The sequence below is a fragment of the Syngnathus acus genome, chromosome 15, assembly GCF_901709675.1.
Source record: "Syngnathus acus chromosome 15, fSynAcu1.2, whole genome shotgun sequence".
NCBI classification, from domain to species: Eukaryota; Metazoa; Chordata; class Actinopteri; order Syngnathiformes; family Syngnathidae; genus Syngnathus; species Syngnathus acus.
The window spans coordinates 6697198-6719946 of NC_051100.1; the positions used below are offsets into that span (position 1 = coordinate 6697198).

Sequence of the window (22749 nt, forward strand, 5' to 3'; positions counted from 1 at the left end):
CAGTCCATGTCTGTTTCACATCATATTCATCTGCGGGGAGTAATTATTACAGACAGCAGCTTGCTTGTGATTAAGTCACGCTTTATTATGGTTGTGTAATGAGTCTGCCTAAAGATGATAAGGCAGTGATAAATGTTCCCACGTGGCTCCATTATGACTATTATGACCTCTCAGCTATCAACAATAAATAATTACATATATAGGATTCTGACACCGTTTGTTGTCGGATGAAACAAATTGTTTGAATTGTCGTCCTGGTTACGAATTAGGTCACTCCACCACAAATAGAATTGTAATACACATCATGCATATTACATAGTCTCTGCCCTATTAGAAGCATCTCCAATTTTAAATTTTTTACTGTAGCTAAAACACAAGGCAAAGTCTTTGCTGTTTTTCCAGCAAATTAAAACAAGTAAAATATGTACAATACATAATATGTGGGTCAACATGTACCCTACTGTGCTGCTTTGGTAATGGTACACAGTGGGACCACCCAGCCCCTATAGTCACACAGCATAGTTTGACTCCCAAGAATTTGGGAGTTGAAGAAGGCTGACATTTTATGTAGCAAAGATCACTACTGAAATTGACGTCAAAGTGCTCATGGGCTCTCCTTGCGAACTTCATGGCTCTGGAAATGTTTACAAATATTTATTTAGGCTATTTATTTAACCTTCATGTGAAATACATTTTAATTTAATACTTGTTTATTTTACTATATTAATGCGTAGTGCTAATGTTCAAACTGCCCAATGGCTTACAATAATAGCTAAAATACTTTTTTTGAACTTAAAAGTCTGTCTCGTATTAGATGAACATTTGGGGCTTCTATACTACTGTATTTTAATTTTGGTTATCACTGTGCTACTGGAGATATATGGGTTTTTTTCCCGGTAGTATTCGGTGTAAAACGTTTGAGAACAAATGGCTGATCTTATGCATTTGTTCTGTACAATACAATACACTATAACAATATTAAGAATGTGTTTAGAGAGAAGCGTGTGGGAATAGGGATTTCCCTTCACACAGCACGTCGACGCGCGCGTTCACGAGTTCAGAGCTTCCTTTCGGCGTGCGGGTGCCCGCCTCCGGAGAAGAACGACAGAAAATGGCGAGTCAGTGTAAAAAGCAGCAATGCACCATCGACAGGCGCGGCTTTCGGCAAGAACTTGACTCGTGGCGGCACAAACTCATCCACTGTGTAGGTAAGAAACGAGCCAGCGACACCAAATCGAATTTAAGCAGCTGCAATCGGCGTCGGTTCGGGAGGGTTCGGTGTAAATAATCAGCTATAACCCAACTCACTTCGGGGCATCTCGAGCGACTTTTTTTTGTCCGCAACTATTATCCTCAATCGGAGTCATTGGATGAATATTACAGCTTGTTTTGCGTGTTTTTATTTCATAGCTCTTTTTTTTTATCGTTCGTGTGGGATTTAAACTCTTTAAATGGGGCCGAGTGTAATTGTAGTTTGTTTAAAGGGCACCGTGCTCGCCTTAAAGGGAGTGTCACAGGAATTATTATGCGTCGCGTCGGCCGAGCAGCGCATCCCCGTTTCTTTAAATGAAATGCGCGTTCCCGTGTGTAGTTATCAAGGGTACATTGCGATTAATCCGCGTGATCGTTCTGGGTTGAATGTGAATAAACATCGCGCTTTTTAAACGGGCTTTTCTCTCCTGGGCACGCGCATGACCACAATGAGGAAGTGAGTGGGGGGACTTCCGCTTTGGAGCGACTGCTTCTCCACCAAACACTTGCAGAAAACATTCCGCGAGGATGTGCATGCAAATGTATTATAATGCAGTATTTACATTCATGAGTTGCGTTGCTGTGCTGTGCTGTGCTGCAGCCACTCGAGTTTTGATGTCCTGGTCAGCTGAGCTCACAAGGTCTCATCGATTTGTGGGACCTTGGACCTGTACAACGTAGACGTCAAACTAAAGGGGACCAGATTCAGCACGCCAAATCCATTTGATTTATTTGTTAATATTTTGAATTTACAGCCCAAAGTTAAGTGCGTCAGCTACCTGTTTCTAGCGAAATGCATTTATCTTATTAACTTGGGTGGGAAAGCTGGAAGCAAAATGCAAGTACAGTTATTTAGAGTACACTGCATTTTTGTGCTATTCTGATTGAAATGTGTTTTATAGCAGTCCATTTTTTTTTTAAAAGAAATCCCCACTTTTATTGAATGTAACATTTTGCCCTACTTTTGACGTGTAATTGGATCATTTCTGCTTTTTACAAATATTACAAGCATTGAAAACCATTTCTAACATACATTAAATGATAGGATTGTTTAGTTGTCCGAAATGGTGGTCCGCCTCGGGCTGGGGATGGTGACCCAATTTGAGAGTCAATATTTGTTTCCATTTAAAATCAATCACCAGTTTTTACTGTTTTCATTACTGTATATACAATGAAGAAATGCAAGTAAGAGGCCTGTCTGAATTGTATCCTTAATCAGCTGTTTGGAAAGTTCTTGGCACACAGTGTATTCTGTGTAGTCTTCTAAAATAAAGTTGTGGTTCCACTTACTGTTGCTGTTCCGTCAGCTCGTATTAGTCGGGTCATTCTCCTGTGACCTTCACCATCACTGGTAATTTTCTCTGGGTTCATTTTCTCAAAATTAGGCTTTTAGCATCGTGGTGTTAATAATTACAAGGATATAGTATGTTGTCACCATCTTTCAAAATAGCTGTTCTAATTTATTTGTTATTACTAACAGTGAATGTGATTAAAAAAAAAACAAAAAAACACCTTCCTGTTGAAATGGCATGAGGTACTGTATGCAATTGAGATTTGACTCATCAGTCCCGTGATTTACTTTGTGAGTCACCAATCAGCCCTTCCTATGAACAACTCCCATAGCATCCTTCTTAATCTAAAGGAACGTCACTAAAATGCGTGCCAGTGTTGACGTTAACACAAAAGGAAGAAAACGCAGAGGTAAAAAACAACCACAATCGGGCGTCTTGTGACGCCGCTGATCTCAAAATGTCACATTGCATCAGTCTCATGTACTGTAGAGTGGCCACCATGCATTGCGCCTATTGAAATGCACATGCTGTGTACATTTTAAATGCAAGGTGGGAGATGCAAGAGATTGTATGGGTAACCTTTTGCCTATTGCCACCAGGTGAGCGCTCACTGTGGATGTAGCCAGAACAAAATGCCACTTTCTTGGTTGTGTGCTCACCGCTTGACACCCCAAAAGAAGACATAATAGTTGTTTGTCACATGCGCCACACCCCTTTTATGATTGACAAGCGTCCCTTGTGTTTGGGCTGCAACTGCATGACAAACACATCAGCCCTCTGCCCCGCAGAAAGACCTTGTGTGTCCACCACAACAAGGACATACTTTTGTTTGGCTTTTGGGTTGGAGAGGGCTGCCGGCACGCCGACACCATCACCCGGCTCGTGCTCAAATGGACATTTTGTATTGGCGTATTTCTTGTGTGCAGTAAAACCACGGAGGCCGAGACAAGGGCAATTGTCCCATAAGACAGGAGCAACAATTGTTTGTATGTTTGCTTGTATGTGCGTTCATGGCTCAGCAGCCCCCAGATGTAAACCGTGTCCCTGACGGAATGTCTGATTATTATTTTTTTTGCTTTTTGATTAGTGGGTCCACAGGGTCTCACATTTGCCCACATACATACCCAAAAAGCAAATACTGAACTCGGGCAGGTTGCCTTATTTATAATTTAGACATATGCGTGTCCCATTTTCTTTTACAGTGGGCCTTAGCGATGTGCTTTTGTCCGACCACTCCCACCCCCTCTCCCTCCCCAACTAAAAAGCAGCAGTTTTTATATCCATTAATGGTCTTGTGAGTGCTTTTCTGTGGCTTACTTTTCTCAGTTGTACAAATATAGTTTTTTCATGTTTGACTTGACTCATTTTTTTGTTATTCAGTTTGTGCAGCTTTGCACCATTTGAGTGTCAGTTTGCATCAGATCACGTTAAGTATTCATGTACAGTACTGTACTACCTTTTTTTTTTTTTGCTCTGTAGATGTTCCACAAAACTGCCAGCTCATTCCCTGCCATTAAAGCTGATCCATCTACTGTACAGTACTAACAAGGACGGCGGTGTGTAACACACAGCTTTGCTTATTCCTGTATGTGATCTAATCTTGCCAGATAACCTCCAGATTTTCTGGCTAGCCCAGAGGCTTCTCTCACATGCTTTATAGCCGCCCGGTCTCCGTGATGGACTAGTTGAGGATGAACATAAGTCACCCTGCGTTGCTCAGCTAATTCATGCAAATTTTCCATCCCTCCTCATCTCGTCCCCATTTTTTATCTTTACTGTCATGGAATGGTTGCTGCGTTATCTCAGTGACATGCAAAATTAACACTCGCCATCGGAACAGTGCTGCATGTTTTTATAGTCTTTAAAGATTAAAAAGCATCATTGTTGGGTGGAAAGGCAAACATAGCAGGTTCATCAGCCTATGTTTTGGCTGCACTGTACACTGATTTGAGCGGAGGGAGCGCCACTGCCACTCGAGCCTGAGTTGTTGCACTGTATGTGTACAGTAGTTGGAGTGGGGGATGGGCCGAGTGGGGGTTGATGCATTGCCGTTCGCCCTGAGCTGTGCAAGAGGAGCAGAAGGGTGGGTCATACATAGGGAAGGAAAGCTTATCATGATAAGAACTCATTTTCACATACCGTCTTGCCTTCAACCATGTTTGGTTTATTTGGGAGATGTGTTACACCCGAGTAACTGAATCATTGTTTGACAAAATTTGCAAGAAAAATGCATAAAGAAGAGGAAAAACTAACATTCAGCTGTTTTTTTTTAAACTGAGCTTACATTCAGATGTACTTACTAAATCAGTCAATAATCACATACAATTTAGAATGGACGGATGAATGGATGTGCAATTTAAGGCGGTGTCCAGCCCTATTTTGGCATCGACGACGCTTTCAAATCTCATCAGGCGTCGTGCAATGTACAACACGGAGGGCACAAGGAGCTGCAGTTCCCCACAGCATTTATGCAAATCAGATCATTCCTGAAATTGCTCTTATTTCAGCTAGATTTAGTATTTTTACCAGAAAAATCATATTATATTTTAGACACAGATGAAGGAATAATGCAAAGCATGTGTTTTTGTGTTGTAAGCTTTGTTATAAGCATGAGCATTCAGAGTCTACAATTGGTTCAGATGGCTTCATTTTAGGCCTGTTGCACACTAGTAGTTTATAGCGCATTTGTTTTGCTTTGGAATTGTTTTGATGGACCCCAAAATAACTGTAAAACGCCAACGTTCATGCAATTTGGAATGTTTTCCTGTGGCAAGTATTGCAAATTATGAGGCGTTGACTGTCAACAGTCACATGACCATGATGAGGCTGACAAGACCTTGAAGTGCAGACAGCAGCACACAAAACGATTATTGCCAGACCGTTGTGTTTCTCCATCTGTTTTGTTAGCTGGAAAAAATCCTCTGGTAAAATCACATTCATTTACTTTTTTTAGTTTTTCTTTTTATTTGTAGACAAGGATCATTTCTATTCAGTTAACATTACATCACACGAATATACCATGTCGGCCTCTCCGTCACCTTACCAAATCAGGATTTGACTCGCGGGCTCAGTTAGGTATTAAAGATGTAGGTCAGGACAAGGGTTTGGCAGATTGGTCAGTGCTCACCTTGATCAGACTTAAGCAGCAACAACACTCGCTGAAAACTCTTAATCCCTACCGTTTATAGCCATGCTTCTTTATCAGTTTGTTGGTTTTGTCAAATACAATAAATTGAGCCAAAGGGAAAATTTTCATTTAGCTTTAATTCAAACAACCAAGGCTGTTTAATAAATGTCACTCCATTTTTCGTCATCGTCAATGTAACATTTTTGTGACGATGTAAACATACGTAATCTGGAACAATGTTGAACTAGGGTTCGAAAGTCTTAATGTGTTCCCTCATGGCAATCGCTGATGAATGGAAAGCTACTTACTTGATTTTTGTATGAAAATGACTAATTCTGGATGAAAGTCCCGTCCTCTAATGAAGGTTAATGACTTCCTGGTAATTCAATTAGTACTTTAGAAATGAAGATAACTATCCTATTAACCTAATGACCCGATTATTCTCCTCAGTCGTAGCCAAGTTTCAATATTATGAGGTTTTAGGTATTACTTTTTTTTCTTTACCCCTTTTCTTAATAACTTTTCCATTTGTGTGCTTAATTTAGTATCTGGCACAAATTTGTTCATTCTACTTCAAAGCCGATATTCGTACAGCATCTCAATTATGTCCCAATTCTTTGCGTAGCCTCGTTAAAATAGCAAAGGTTCTTTTTTAGAGTGGATCTTGTAATGTAAAAAAGTGGCACTTCACGCCATAACACCTGCAATTCTTCACACTTTTGGCATAGGCAGTAGCATTTCATCACTGGCCATTACATTCTGTTTTTATTTTGTAAAGCTTGCAGAAAGGATAAACAGGCCATTAATATTTTACACGCTGCACGTGTAACTGCCTACATTTATTCATTTTTATTTTTAAATGCAAGTTTCCGCTTCACAAATGGTTTAACTTTAAAGATGAATTTGCGTAGGATTTTTTTATTTTTTTATTTTATCCAGCACACTATCCTCTGCCAGTAATAGGAAAGAGTTACTAATGCCTCAGAGTCATGGCATTACTCAATGACACAGTTTTTAAATGCCCGAAAGTGAATTCTTGGAGAGTAGTTTGATGTCATGGTGCTGCTCTGTCAAATGAAAGTGGATGACCTACTTTCTGGGCCTGCCTCTGAAATATTTCAGAAGTAGGATTGGATGGCTTCAGCTGAGTCCTGTGCAGTAACCAAGAAACAGACTCGTGCTGCAGCTAAAGGCAAGGCTGTGTGTTCCACCGCTTCACGCCCCCCCTCCTCTGCTCGCTTTGGCTGTATATATAAAAAAAAAAGTGGGTGGGAATTTCTAGGGAGGCAGAGAGAGTGCATTTTGAACACATGACAGCGCTTGGTCCAATTGACTGAGTTGGCAAAGAGAGTGGCTGCTTGGGGATCGTGAATTGTAAGTACATCTTTTACTGAATTGTCACTTTTTATCCTCCTCTCTTGTCAGATTTGTTTTCATGGCGCCCTTAAACACAGTTGGGAATAATGCACACATTTTACATGCGGCTCAGTGGACAGATGCGCCATGTGACCCCTTTAGCGCTTGATTTGATGTATGTAGTGCTTTTTAAATTGGTTTTGTTGACCCCGCAGCAGTAAGCGTGCATTACGTACAGTATGCACATGTTGTTTAGTCTATGTAATGCTGAGAGCTTTTCAACAACAGGGTCTGCAAAACCCCCTCAATTTCACATTTAGGATTGTTTGGTTAGATCTGCTGAGGCTGCTAATCAGCCAGTGGAAGCTTCACAGGGCTGCAAAGAATGTTTTGATCATTTCACCTGGCAGTCATATTTACAGTATGCACTCGCTCCCTAACTCTGTAGTTGCTTCAGTTGCCTGGCAACAGGGGGATGAAGGGTACGTTAGTGTTAAAGTAAAAGAAGAAACGCGGGTTGACAGCTGATAGTGTATTTTACCTGCAGCGGGGGGGGGTGGGCTTGCACACCGGTGTTGATGGATTAGATATGTTTTTCTAAAAATAACAATCATGTGCCACGGTTTCCTTTTTGAGATAATTGCTCTCATTTGAAAGATTCAAAATATAGCACAAATTCTTAACCATATGTCATGTCTCTTCCTTCAGGTTTTGAGAGCATTCTTGAAGGTCTGTTTGGCACAGAACTGGTTGAAGACCTCCAACTATTTAAGGGTAAGTATCTCACAGTGCCTCTTAACATACAAGGCAGGTGAATGAATGACATTGTATGGCATGGAATCTGTTGACTGTACCATGCGGTGCCCCTCCGCATTGACTTTTCTTAACAAGGCAGCAGAAGAGACAACCAAGTCGGTGTTTTGTATGGCGCAAAGCCAGTCAAATATCCTACGGTCGTTTTAATAATGCATGCTGTGATACAACGGGAGTAATTGTGTTTCCATCATATCTACACGGTCAATATTGCTTTAGTTGAAGCGGAATTCATACATTAACCTTTGAGAAATGAATGAACTTGATTTAGCCCTCCAATTGCAATTCCAATTGAGCTCTGTTTTTTTTCTGCAACACATTTTAATAGCGTGCCGTGTGTTTGATGCCCACAGACTTGGAGCCTGTCGCAGTGTCTGATTGGTCATTTGATAAAAAATGTTTATTCTGCTGTTTTAGAAGAGACAAAGTTAAGGTAAGCATTTTGTTTTCAATACAGCCACACGGCAGCACACGTCCGTGTCTTTTCTGAGCCGTTTCAACACTTCACAGGAACACTTGATTGGCTTAAGTAGCGAGGAGAGTCAAGATCCACTCAAACCTCTGGTGGTGAAAGATCAGACCACCATCAGCAAATTAGAGAAGCAAGCTGAGGAATTTCTCAATGCAGTCCTCTGTAATAAAGGTGAGTGATTTAGCACTGTTCTCACACTCACTTAAAGGTGGGAATGTGATTAACGTAATGATATTACTCCACGCGGGGGCCCGAGCATGGCCAGAAAAATGATCCTGTCCCCCCCCACTTTCAGATGTGCCAAGTTTCTCCGATCCACACATCCCAGTAGTGGCGCGGGAGATCCTCCAGAAAATGATCCGACAGTTTGCCGCTGAATATACCTCAAAAACCAGCTCTCCTCAGGATAGTGACTCAGCGCCACAGCCAAGCGCCGACCAAAGCCCGCAGACCCCAGACGTGACTCCTGGGGCCTCACCAAGCAGCCCCGCTGCCACCGTGGCGGGGCCCGCACACAGCCACAACCCTGTGCTCAGCAAGCTCCTCATGGCTGACCAAGAGGCTCCTCTTGACCTCACCATTAAAAAGACCCCGTCTGAGCCCAGTGAACAAGGTAGTGTCAAACCAAATAGTCTGGGGCGGTGTTGATTCACTATTCAATGTCAACTCAGCTGTGTGTCATTTTCAACAGAGGGAGTCCTTGACCTGTCTATCAAAAAGAGTCGCAATTGCAGCAGCAGCAGCTTACCGGTCCCCAGTCCGCGCCTTACACCCAAGTTGTCTGCAATCAAAGGGTAAGAAAAGTTCATTTTTTCAGTTCTCCCCTTTTGTTCTGATGTCTAAATAAAAATCAAAACGAAAGCCACAGTTCTAACTATTTGACTCATACCTGAAACTAAAATTATTCAACAGGGCAGACATTTTTACTCGATGCAAAACCTTTTCAAGTCTGAAAACTCGCGTGAGCGTATTCTCAAACTGAAGTGTAATTCATCTGCGCCTCATTACCATATTTATTGTGCCGGCTTTTTAGTTTAAGAGACTGTACGCTGTAAACGTGACAGTCACTGCTGTTACAGCCGGGTGACGTAATTAATCGTGTGCGTTTTAAGAAGCTTGAAAAATTCTGTGTACAGTAGCCGTCGTCATAATTGTTTGGCAAAGCACTGTTGAGCTGTAATTCAGAATACAATGCACTCCTTGTGAGTGAAGTTGCATTCATTTTGCATATGTATAGAGGGTTCATTTTAAAATAATTTAAAAAAAAACAATCCCAATATCAAACTGCCTTATGAATCCCACAGGAAGGATCTGAAATGATATTCAAAGAGGTTTACGTGGGGAAAAATAGCAATTTATGGTCTGTCAAAAGAACGGCGTCACCTGTTCGTCTGTTGTTGTGTTGGTAATAGAACTAGTTTGCATTTGATGGGTGCAGTCTATCAACATTCACGTCAATCATCTGTCGAGCAAAATTGCCGCTGCCAAAGCCATGAAAATAAAAGTTCCCTCGGGAAGAGATTTATGCAAATGGTACTGTTATTTCACGGTTCTTTGTTGATGAAACACAAATTTGATGAGATCCTTTGAAGCCGATGTAAGGAACCTACAGCCCTTCATCTAATACTAACGCATTTGCTATAGAGTCCTACAAACTCGACCCACAAATTCTTATGTATAGTGATAAATTTATTGTGACCCTCAGAGGACCAAAAATAACTTTCCCATTCACTTAAAACAATTAAAATTGCACCCATTTTTTGATATTTACAATACCTTTATTTTTGTTGTAGTTTTTTTAGCATTGTTACCTATTTTTGATGAATGAAATAGATTTCATCAATCCTGCTGCTTTTGAATGGGTACATCATCAAAATGTCATGATGAGATTGAACGCAATGTAGCGCTCCCCGCCTCATTTCGTAGTCACCTTCCATTGATTAGGCTTTGATTTAGACATAAACACAACAATCACCCTCTGCTGGCTTACTCTTTTATTGCTGTGCTTGTTCAGTGGTAACGTCACACGCAAAATGTCAAAAGCTCTCAATGCATTTTTCATTTTGTTTTAATTAGTCGTGTGCCAAGCTGCCTCACAGCAATTACAATTACTGGAATCGCATCCTCTTCTTTTGGCTTTACCCATTTTTTTTTCTTCTTATGTTTGCCTTCTTGTTTGATTTTTTTTTTGCTCATTATATTCCATTTGTGTCTTTTTTTGTTGTTCTTGTTGTAAGAAAATAAATGTCTGATTTGAGCCTTTTTTGTTGTTAATATCACAACCAACCATCCAGTCTTTTAAAGCAAAAGAGTGATGTTACCAAAGCAAGGTCATATAATAAAGGAGTGGCCAACATCCTCCCCTCCCCAACCCATCCTCCTTTAGCAAAGCGAGAAAGGCACTGTGCAAGCTCTGCTTACACCCAATTTCCTTCCATCCAATCAGGCGATCCTTGAGCGCGGACCGACAGGATGGGAGGAGGAGGGAGAATATCGGCCACTCCGCCCGTTATAAGCCCTCCTCGTCTCTCGCGTACTCTCTGCACATCAAAGAGGAGTTTGGTCTGGAAAGCCACCCAGAGTCACCTCTCAGCCATAACCACGCCACCACGCCCGCTGACCTCTGCGGAAACAGGACGGGGTCCTGGAATTCCAAAGCTCATTTCGGAGCACTTCTCAAACTGAAAGCCAGCAGTGAAGCCGGCGAGCACCTTAAAGACATTCCCAGGTTGTTGGAGGCCGCCAGCCTCTTCTCCAAGTCTCTGTCGTATGGTAAAGGAAGCCACCAGGATGCCTGCCAAGACCACAGCGCCTCACTTTATCATTCCAACTTTGACCTCAAGATTCCTCAGGTGCGAGTTCTGACCACGGGAACAGACTCGACTTGGGATCCTCTGCTTTTTGAAAATTCAGGTTCACTTCTAGAGAATGGCCTGGGAAAGAAGCTTCATTCCCTTCTGCCCCGGCAGAATCGCAAAAAGACCAATGGCGTTTTCTGGCCCAACGACACGGATCGCCAAAACTGTGCCCTGGATTCAGAATCTGACCTCGCCAACAAACCACCCAGGAAGAAACGTGGCCGTTACCGCCAGTACAACACGGAGCTGCTGGAGGAGGCCATTGTGGTGGTGATGGGTGGCAAAATGAGCGTATCCAAAGCTCAGTCCATCTACGGCATTCCCCACAGCACACTGGAGTACAAGGTTAAAGAGCGCATGGGGACCTTGAAACATCCCCCGAAAAAGAAACTGAGACTGCTTAGCCAGCTCGATGACCAGAGCCCTTCTCATTTCCCAAAGAGTGAAGAACTCCAGCACATCTCTGAGGAACGAGAGAGCTCATCCACAGAGAATGGGAGTGGTTTGCATGATGGGAGCCTATCACCAAATTAAGAAGAGTAACCTTAGATATGTATAAATCATTTTTAACCAAGCAAGGCATGTTGAATTTATGTCCGTAAGCCCAAGTAGTTCTTTTTTTCTAAATTGTGAAATAAGATGAATAATTCCTTGTATTTGGCTATTTAAGATTGCCAGCCATCGACTTTTAACATGATCTAGATGCCCTACGAGATTTGATTGATGTGCGTAATATATTTATTTTAGTTTTAGCTTCTCCCATTTAAATTATTCCCCCATTTACATTCCGAGTTCACCGGGTTCAGAAGAAAATTGAAACATGCCTAAGTGGCGCCCCTCAATGTCTACTGCCAGTACTGTTTTAATCGCTCAGTTTTCCCTTTGTAGGTAGTAGGCCTTGTAAATAGCAAAGCATGAGCATGATGGTGTTATTATCATTATTTTGTATATGTCTGACTGAAAGTTTCAGTGGTGCGTTTCAAATGCACATGACAAACTGTATATTCAAACACTAATGAACTCCAAGTATGTGATGGCCCCACAAAGTACTAATAACTACTGAGACAGGTCGCCTTTTTTTTTTTTTACAGATTAAGCACAACAGGGTTTTTTTTGTAATATATCTAGATTCACTGTGCTCTATTTATGAATGGTAATAGTTTATTCTCAATGCCTTCACAAAGCCTCAGGTCACGTCAGGCTATGGTTTCAAGACTTGTCTTAAACAGCGGATTCACTGTACACTTGCGCATACTGTACTCTATACCTCAGTCACATATAAGCTTCAGTAAACACTTGTCTCCTCTTTTCCCAGCTCAAATGTAGTGAATCGGCAATGATTCAGGATGTTTGACTTACAGGATAACAATGTGCCCTACTTTCAAATGTCTTCACAGCTTACCTTAACAGTAGGTAGTATTTCTGTGCCGCTAGAAGCCTTCAGTGATTCAAACGGGTCACTTAGGAGAGCTTAGCTTTTCCGATAGCAGGCTTCAATGTCTTTTCTCGGTGGCAGAAGAAAACATATAGATATGAAACCCATCATACTATTCATAAGAGTGCTAATTGCAACAACATGATGGATGTGGAGTTGGGTCACTTACCTGTATACAGTTGAGACAGTAAAGCAACAGTTATTTATGGAAACACACATTCAGGTTTATTCAGTGGAATAGTTTAGTGCCAGTAGCAAGATCTGTTTTGATTTAAATGTCTGCACTTTGTTTTGAGTGGCTGATCTATTAACATTGACTGCACCAACTAGGCTACTACAACATTATGTGTAATCTTTTTTTTTCTCTCCAGTGCAGGACATTTTAAGTTTTTATTTTTTATTTTTTTATTGTTATACTGGTAGAAGTAACTGAATATTTTCTGATCCACTGGGACAGCTCAGTGTGCATTATCACATATACCTCAGGGCATTCAAGACCTACTGTTCACTTATCAGGTGATTACATGTATGTAGCAAATCATGCAGGCTTTTAGATAGACACCATGTTTACTAGAGGTTTCTCTATACTCCAGTTGTTATTATTATTATTATTATTATTATTAAATGGTTTGCATTTCTTCTCAGAGGATTTTATGTAAATATATGTACATTATTTGGTTATGTATGAGTGGGCCAAACTCACATTCACCACATATACACAAACAGCCGGCTTATCCTCGTAAATTAATGAACCAATACAGAAATTGACTAACATCCATTTCAAATAAGTCAGGAAAAAAATAAAAAACATTGCAGTGACAATCATCACACATCTGTCAGTCAAGTAGTGACTTGACTGGCCCTTCATCTTTTAAGTAACTTGGTTGGCTAGCTGATGTTATCACAGATGTATTTCTATTTATCATGCTTTACTGAGATGTCGTATGTTGCGCTGAAAAGTTGATTACAACTGATGCATAACAGTTATATGGGTGCAGCCACACAGTTTGTACATAAGAAAGTAATTGTGGTTGATAGCATGGTTACACCTTATTTTGTGGACAAATGATGCTGAGACAGATTCAGAATTTTATGACCTGTTCTTTGATTGGAAAAAATAAGGAAAATGTGTGAATGCATGTATTGTATTAATCCGTTTTTATAAATTAATAGATGATTAATCATTGTTTTATCAATCAATGAATGTAAATTGATCTAATGATACATACGTGTTCATAGACACCGACATTGCGTGAGATTAAATATATCTATTGATACATGGATACGTAGAAATTGAATTTTGTCATGTGCGGACACTTATTTTTTCCCATCACTATTCCAATGAGGCAGGACAACAAAATTACTCTACCATTTTCGCTGTCTTATATATGATGTAGAGATGTTAACATAAAAATTGAAGAAAAAAAAAAAAATGAAAAATGTAAATTACTTTGCATGCCTGAGCTATCTACACGTGAGAAGTTTGATGTATACTAAGGTCTGGTCTTTGAACTACTACTGTTGTACATGTTCTTTATTGTCGAGTAAGCAGTGTGTTAAATTTGTGAGCCTGAAATGTTTAGAATCTGTGCAATGGGTCACTCAGGATAAAATATCTTCATAGTCTGTAATATCCAGAGTCATTTATCCATTATACTTCAGAGATAAGTTATCACATTATGAAATGTTGTGCAACTGGGTTGTGATGTAATCGGCAGTTTGCATTTTATACTGTAGTGGCTATTTTGAACAGGTGTTAAGAGAAGGCATGCGTGTGGTGTCCGTATCGCTGTGCTGTAGTGAAAGGGCGAGAGAAACCCTCAGGGATGAAACCCTTACCATTCAGAATTCAGGTACTTTACTCCTTAGGTTTTACCAGCAGGGATTGAAGTTAATTTAAAAAAACACAAAGTGCCAGTATGGCAATTCTTATTTTTACTCTGAAAAATATTTTTAATCCCTTAAGATTTACATGTGAAATATTTTTGCCATACTATATTCCGATTTAAAAAGAAATGCATCTTTTCAGCCTCTTTATTTTTGTAGTTTTAGACAGTGAATGTCAGTGCGACCACAGCTGCGGGTAGGAGATGGCTTCTTATTACCATTTTCTGTCCTAGCTTACCTTTTCTAACACAAGCCTGGATTTATTTGAATGGCTCTTTGTTACACTGAAGGGTTCAACTAAGGGGGGGTGCACCAATCGTGCCTCTGCACAAAAAGCGGTAACCGATGTAGTTCAAAGTGTAGCTTCTTTCATTTTGAAATAAAATGTATGCTTTTCCAAAGTTCAAGCTATAGCTTCAAAGTATTTGGTATAAAATTGGAGATTTGAAAATTTCAAAATAAAATATTAATTCCGTTCTATTTTACGTGTCTCAGGAATCCATTTTCTAGACCACCTTGTACTTTTTCCCCAAATGACGTTCATTGGAATCCTATAAATTTCTGTTAAAAAATAGCAAACTATAGCGTGCAAGAACTTTGTGCTCAAAACTACCTCAGTGACATAATGTCAGAAATATTTATGAAATATAAAATAGAATAGACTACAATACACCTTTATCTATATTGCGCTTTCACAACAGCTTTCAATATTACCTGATGTAATTTAAACCTTACTCTTGACTCCATGAAATTTCTCCCACATAAAGCTCTCATTTTTACATATATCTATACCCATTTTTATTTGGTCTGTTGAGTTAATTTAAAGAGCACTTGTTTATATATATTTTTATTTGCACGATATAAAAAGTTGACACAATGTATGTATTCTGTATTTGCCCCAATGTATTTTGCTCTTTCAAGTGGTAGAAAATGTAACTTGTTTTAAAGTCAATGTCTTGTGCATGTGGAGGATTTTCTTAATGTGACAATAAATAGTGTGCAAAGAAGAAAACTGTAATATCTGTAACAATGTAATTGGTCAAGTTCACTGGATTTAAATTGACTTAAATAAACACTTATTCTTCTAATAAATATGCAATGATAAACATTTTATGCCCATTTATTTTGTTCAACTTCTACAACACAACACTCTTTCTTTTATTGTAAACCCACTATTGACTGAGAAATAACAACAGATTTTTTTTTTTGTAATGGCTCATTTCTTTTCTATCTTGTTTCCCACAGTGAGTGTCAGGACGTGCGCATTGCAAAGGTGAAAGAACTCCAGTCCACCTCAACACTGGAACAGTTCATGGCTAAGCTCTGCCGCCACCATCAGAGAACGATTGTTGACGCCATAGGTTTCCTGCAGAAGGAGGTCGCAACCTCCAAGACACGGCAAAGTAGTGACACTGGAATCCAAGGAGCAACCAGCTCCACTCCAAAACCTGGCACAGTCACGCCTGAGAAGTTTCTTAGTAAATCAACACCAAAATTTGAAGTTTTGGATATGTCATGTTCTATCCAAAGCTGTAGTGTCACAGAAAGAAATCCAGAGACAGTAGTTCCATTGACATCTGTTGGTGTTTGCTCCAGGGTGGGTCTCCATAGCCCTGGGTCCAGGAGCAACCAAGTTCATATTCCCATGGATGCAGAGAACAACCGCAATGGTGATCATGCACCTCTCAAGATGAAAATCATGAAAAGTAGTAATGTTGCCGCTGGTAAAAAGTTATCGTGTGTGCTGACAACCTCGCTTACATCAGACTCTGATTCGTTGGAGGACAAGCAAAGTAACTCAAATTCCCTGAACGCAATGAACACTCGTAGCGCTAGACTCAGCTCATCTCTGAAAAGACAATATCAATTAAGTCAAATGCATCATGCAAGGCAGAGCAGAGCTGCGTGGAAAGCTGAAGGTGTTCCACCCAAGCAGTGTAGCGCAGATTTACCACGAACTGCCAGGAAGACCATCCGGCCATCGGCTCATCAACCCCCTAGACACTCTCCTTACAGGACAGTTGATCCTGATCTTGGCCACTGTGACATTGTTTACATTGACAAACCAATTACAGAGTGTTTTAAAGATAAACGTAATTTGATTCCCCGTCGCAATGCTAGAAAAAGCACTAGGGGACATTTGTACTCGGATGAAATCTGGGAGTTAAAAACTGTCCGCACCTTGGCTGGCAGAGGTAATCTTAATCCGATGCCAGAGTTGATTACACTGGTTACCCCCAAACAAATGCTTTCCAAGCCTGAAGGTGTTCCCCCGATAGATATGCCTTTTGCTTCAGCATGTCGAGAGATTATAAGTGAAGGCACATGCTCAGAACAGACTGTTGAGACGATAGTTCCAGGGACAGGAGATATTGTTGAAGTGGCAGCCGGTGAAGTCGAAACAGTTGTCGTAGAAACTAGTCAGACAGATCAAGCTCAGAGCCAGTTGGAGACCCCCTTCCGTAAAACATACTCTCTCACAGAAAAGACAGTAAAAGATGGCACAACAAATGTTGAATCATACCAGTTAAAACATGATCAACCTTCTGAAAGTGAGGAACAAGTACCACATGCTTCATTTGAAGAGGCAACGCAAAAGGAGAATGAGCCCGAACCGGAAACGAATGAATCTACTGGCAAAGTCATGTCAGAAACAGCTGTAGAACAATCAGGCAAAAAGAACGAGCAAAAAGTTGAATCTCAGATTTCATGTGCAAATATGCAGACCAGTGAGCTGGTTACGCTTCATATTAGCACACCATCACCCATGACTCATCCAGAAAACCAAGAGACTGAAAAGGCCATAGGCAATGCGAGATCCCAAGAACCACACCAGAATGTACGCTCTGAAAACAGACAAAACACCAGAAAGTCCAGCAACTCTGGTTCTGCTGACCAGATAAAGAGTGAACTCGAAATTCCATCGGCCGCTGTAAAAAGTGTTGAGCCTGTAGCGACAGTAGAACAAGATGATACATATGATATTTCTTCAAAGACACTTGATACACTCTTAAAGGAATTACCTCCTTGGCGTAGAAAAAAAGGCACCGTTATCTCTCTGCCAAAGAGGTTACAACAAGCAAAGACGATAATCGTGGGCTATGTTAATGGAAGACCTGTATCGGCCTCTGACAGAAGCCTGCGCCGTAGATCAAACTCCAGTAGCACCTCACCAGTCAAACAAACTCAGAAAGTACCGAAACAAGATGAGGTTGACTCAACTGAGACTAATTTGGAAAAGAATTTCCCTGAAACAGAAATGCCCAAAGAATCCATCGTGAGCACACCTGAGTGTCCACAAGTTTCAGCATCTGACATACCAGAAAGCCCAACAATTAAACCCTTACCCAAATCCAATCCAACCCACCAGCACAAGCTCGTTCAGCAAGATGAACCAACAGAAACCAAACGACAACTCAGATCAACTGTCCAGAAACCAGATGAAACTCTTGCACCTTCTTCAAATGTGGTCCCATCCATTTCACCTCTAAAACCTGCTCCCCCAGCGCTGTATCCTTTTTGTCCTTCTCCTCTGGCAGAGTCATTACCACCTGTACCCCCTGAACCATCACAAATGAGCATCGGACCAAACACACCAGTGATATTAAACATCGAGCAAACTCAATCAATAGAAGAAACCCCGAGTTTGCTCGTCAGACAAAAGTTAAGGTCTTCAAAGATGGGAGGAAAGGAAAGTAAAAATGAGAACCAGCAGCTTGGTGTAGAGTCAAGCAGTCCAATGGAGGATCAGGCTTCCCATAAGACTGAAACATCCACAACTGAAACAAGAGGAAAACGTGTTCTTAGAATGGAGCCCATGACACAGAATGCTAATGTGCCACCTTCAGTTGACAATTCTGGAAGTTCACATCTTAACAGCACCTGTCGAGTAGACAAACCCACAAGAATGCCACTGAGGAGTGAAAGTAGCAAAGCCGAACAGTCTCCCCTACCCGCCCCTCAATCCCCACCAGACAACAAGAAGCTTTCTTTGCGATCACAAAGGTTGTCTTCACCTTTTCCCGGTTTAGTCTCAGCATCTGTAAAGAACACTGAAGTGGCATCACTGACCAGAACATCTCCAGAGAAAATAACGAGAACTCAGATGAAGGGTGCTTCATTATCAACTGTATCATCAATTGCCCCTGTTATGGGACCAAGACACCAGCCGCGCAAACAGATCAACAAGTTCTTAGAGACACTGACTGGAGAAGAAAATAAACAGCTACTTACTAACTTGAACCTCAAATATGACAAGATGCAGAAAGGCTGGTTGCAAATGGAGAGAGATGGCCAGACAACAGCAAAATATAAAAACAAAGCAGACAGGCAGGCTGCCATTTGGAAAAGTAAGCGCAGGGCCCGCAAGCCAAAGTCATTAGAGCACCAGAAGTGCTCACCGGTGCAATTGCTCTTCATGAAGGACTACAAGCTCTCCAGTATTTGTCGCTGGTTCCTGGAGTCAACTGAAACAAAGTCTCTCATCATTGTTAAGAAAGTAAATACGCGTCTTCCGTCTGAAACTCAGCTTTGCTTTCACAGCTCGTCCAGCGGATCAGGAGCCTCTCAGGGTGTTTTTCCAAGCTTACAGGCAGAGCGTTTAAAGAAGCATCTCAAAAAGTTTGCCGTCACCTCTCCTGTAAAGAGCAACCCCAAAAGTCAAAAGCTGATAGCCAAGGCCCTGGAGCCAGAGACGGCCTCCGTTAAAGGCAAAGAGAGGCGAGATCATCTCAGCGGTGCTCACACTTCCAAACAATCGGACATCTGGCTTGATGCTCAGGGACAAGGTGAACCCCAGAAAGCTCCCGGCAAGCCTAAGAATCCGGCGAGTGCCAGGATTTTGAGAAAATACTCCAACATCAGAGGAAAGATGCAGGTTCAGCAAACCAACGTGCGTTTAAAAGGTGTCCCCAATAACTTAAAAGCAAGCAGATTGAAAAGACTTAACACAAAATCCGTTTCTGAGTCAGTTGTCCTTCCTCCTCTGAAGACACCAAAAATCCCCCTACCTGCTACCAAGACCTTGAAAACCACAAAAATCTTAAGAAGGAAAACATTTGCCAGGAAGCGGGTGATGAGACGTCGGGCCGCCAAAGCTCAGCATGTCAGTCGGGTAACAAGGTGCTCACAACGACTGAGTTCTGTAGTCGGCTTATCGAAGAGCAAAGTGGCCAAAAAAACATCAGAAGAGGACAAAGATGCGGAAAACGGCACAAATGCTGGCAAGTGTCAAACAAATGACTCGCTGGAAATCAGAGATGCTTCAGAGGCCACCTTGCAAGATGTGGATGTCAAGCCTCCAAGTGTCACTGACCAGGTGTTGACAAGATCCCAGAGAAAAATGGAAGCGGTGTCAAAGAGGTCCAAGTTAGCTAAGGAACAAGCAGCTCTCAAGCTAGCCAGGAAGGCCGAGCTCATGAGCAAAAAAGGTGCTGTAAAGAGAAATCTCTCTGCCGTTTGGTCGCGTACCAGATCGCAGGAACTCCTGGCAACTCCCGTTAAGCGCACCAGGACGTCCAGATGAAACTGACCTTTTTGATCTGGAACTCTAATCAGGAAAATCTTGAAAGATCTTGGAAAAGTAAGACCTCACTAAAGTCAGTATGCAAACGTCTTTGGTAAGGCTTTGACTTGACAAACTGCAAATGCGCTGCTTTGCTGGGTGTCAGCTCAGCGCTTCAGGGACTGCACGCGTACCACGGCTTTTTTTTTTTGTTTTCTCACACAACTGGACAAGACAAAAACCTCATTTCTGTTTTTGCTGGAGTCTGTGGCATCTAGCTGACACTAAATCATGTTCCCTCCATTACCTTTCCTCATGAAATGAAAACTTGACATCCTCCAACCTGCCTTCCAATCACAGTCGATGGCCATGTGACTGTCCTGACCAGGTGCCTTATTTATAAAGTTAAAGAATGTTTCTAAATCTGAACTGTCCTTCCTGTCGGTAGTTTGAAAACAAAAGCGTATGCAAATAATTTCCTCGTGTTAACTTGACGGACAAGTGTATTTTTTGATGCCCACTTTCATAGCATTAACTCTATTGCATTAAGTTAAAGTACTTTGTTTTATTCAAGGACGTGACCTTTATTTATGTCAAGATGCATTCAAACAACCGACGAGCAAGCCTGCCAGGAAAATGATGAACTGCTGGGGATGTTTTAGTCGTAGGAAGCCTGTGGAGCATTAAAGGAACATTACAGGCTGTTTGAATTCACATTTAACACTTTTATCTCTTTCAATTTCACCCTCCTTGATGTCGTAATGTGAAGCCACACTATGAGTATCATTTTGTTTTTTTTTGTTAGCACTGTTTCTATTTCATCCTGTCACATGTACAATAAATGCAGACCCCCCTCCTCCTTGTTATTATCGTTATTTAAGTACTGGGTGTCACCACCTAAATGTAGCCCATATGAAACAATCCACCAAATATTCAAACTTGAACATGTTTATTCTCTACACTTGCTATTTAATTATTTTTGTTTTGTATATTAGACAGAGTGCTTTATTTGTGGTAATCTCAAAAATGAACCGTGCTCATGTGAAGATGGTTGTATTTTTTGCTGGAGTTGACATAAAGATGGCTGAATTTGTTTACTTTGTCTTTTTGGTGTTTTATTTCACAGCTCTTTCATCCTAAGAGGCACGAAAATGTTCACACGTTTTTCTACACCATTAACTTTGTGTGAAGGCTGATGTTTGGTATGTATGTGTGTATGTCTGTCTGTCTGTATGTATTAGTGTTGGCTCGTGAGTGAACGATTCGTTCAAAAGAACAAATCCTTTCAGTGAACGAGAGTGAACGAATCACTTCCTAAAGTGATTGGTTCTTTTTTTAGTTCATATGACTTCAACCAGTAGGTGTCGGTAATGCGCATTGAAGCTGGTGCCACCTCGCCGTAAAACAAACCGAAGAAGAAAATGACGTAACTTCCCGTTTCTCTTTGGGTAGTCTTGATTTTATAACCCTTAAAATAACGTGTATGCATACATACGCCTAAATATTGTTATCCAATATATCTACTGCAATTTCACATTAGATTGCTGGTTTGAAATTTACTTTTATTATCATTATTTTAATAAACATTAAAATCTGTTAAAACTTGTCTGGTGTTTTATTCCTTGTTTTTATTTTTTTGGGCATGAAAACAAAAATCTGACATTTGGTTAACTGCTTTACATGACAATATGTATGTGTTTTACGTTGTGTAATATGTGTTGGTGTCCCCCAAAATAAAGAGCAAGTAGTCAAATACACATTCTTGACACGTACAAAAAATACATAAAGTTATTAGGTACACCTGAAAATGGTGGTATACCTAATGGGGTGTCCATGTGACGTCATAGATCAACCAGCCAATGGGGGTGAGGGTGGGTGTGGCACTTTTCACTTTCAGTTCATCTTTGGCCATGATTTTTCCCTAATAAAGTGGCCTGTTATCAGGTACACCTGAAAATGGCGGCGTACCTAAAGGAGTGTCCGTGTGACATCACAGATCAAACAGCCAATCAGAAAGTGGGGGTGAGGGCGGGTGTGGCACTTTTCACTTTCAGTTCATCTTTGGCCATGATTTTTCCCTAATGAACTGGCCTGTTATTAGGTACACCTGAAAATGGCGGCGTACCTAAAGGAGTGTCCGTGTGACATCACAGATCAAACAGCCAATCAGAAAGTGGGGGTGAGGGCGGGTGTGGCACTTTTCACTTTCAGTTACGCTTTGGCCATGATTTTTCCCTAATGAACTGGCCTGTTATTAGGTACACCTGAAAATGGCGGCGTACCTAAAGGAGTGGCCGTGTGACATCACAGATCAAACAGCCAATCAGAAAGTGGGGGTGAGGGCGGGTGTGGCACTTTTCACGTTCAGTTAAGCTTTGGCCATGATTTTTCCCTAATGAACTGGCCTGTTATTAGGTACACGTGAAAATGGCGGTGTACCTAATGGAGTGTCCAAGTGACGTCACGGATCAAACAGCCAATCAGAAAGTGGGGGTGAGGCACTTTTCACTTAAACCAGGGGTGCCGACCTCCAGTCCTCGAAGGGCTGCGTTCCAACATGTTTTCCAAGTGGCCCTCGTTAAGCGCACCTGCGTGAAAAGTTTTAGCTCCTTTCACGTTCTGCGGGAGCTAAAACTTTTCACGCAGGTGCACTTAACGAGGGAATCACACAGACACTCCATTAGGTACACCGCCATTTTCAAGTGTACCTAATAACAGGCCACTTTATTAGGGAAATATCATGGTCAAAGGTCAC

At 41.3% G+C, this 22749-nt stretch overlaps 1 protein-coding gene across 4 annotated transcripts; it reads left to right on the forward strand.

Moving 5' to 3' along the window:
• The first annotated feature begins 1055 nt into the window (after nt 1-1055).
• LOC119134379 (ligand-dependent corepressor-like) lies at nt 1056-21091 on the forward strand. Of its 4 annotated transcripts, XM_037271008.1 has the most exons (8): nt 1086-1208; nt 3746-3837; nt 7735-7800; nt 8193-8272; nt 8350-8482; nt 8607-8924; nt 9003-9105; nt 15737-21091. In XM_037271008.1, the coding sequence occupies exons 6-8, from the start codon at nt 8666-8668 to the stop codon at nt 20013-20015; spliced, it is 4641 nt and encodes a 1546-aa protein (XP_037126903.1). In that variant the 5' UTR covers nt 1086-1208; nt 3746-3837; nt 7735-7800; nt 8193-8272; nt 8350-8482; nt 8607-8665; the 3' UTR covers nt 20016-21091. The 4 variants fall into 4 exon arrangements, with proteins under 4 accessions (XP_037126902.1, XP_037126905.1, XP_037126903.1 ...); XM_037271007.1 differs by lacking the exon at nt 3746-3837 and having other exon boundaries at nt 1056-1208; XM_037271010.1 differs by lacking the exons at nt 3746-3837; nt 15737-21091 and adding an exon at nt 10758-15599 and having other exon boundaries at nt 1056-1208.
• Nucleotides 21092-22749: the final 1658 nt, after the last annotated feature.

Coding starts and splice junctions, on each gene's coding strand:
- LOC119134379 (XM_037271007.1), top strand. CDS start 1,112: ATGGCGAGTCAGTGTAAAAAGCAGCAATGCACCATCGACAGGCGCGGC. Junction 1,209..7,734: donor CAAACTCATCCACTGTGTAG/GTAAGAAACGAG, acceptor CTCTTCCTTCAG/GTTTTGAGAGCATTCTTGAA. Junction 9,106..15,736: donor AAGTTGTCTGCAATCAAAGG/GTAAGAAAAGTT, acceptor TGTTTCCCACAG/TGAGTGTCAGGACGTGCGCA.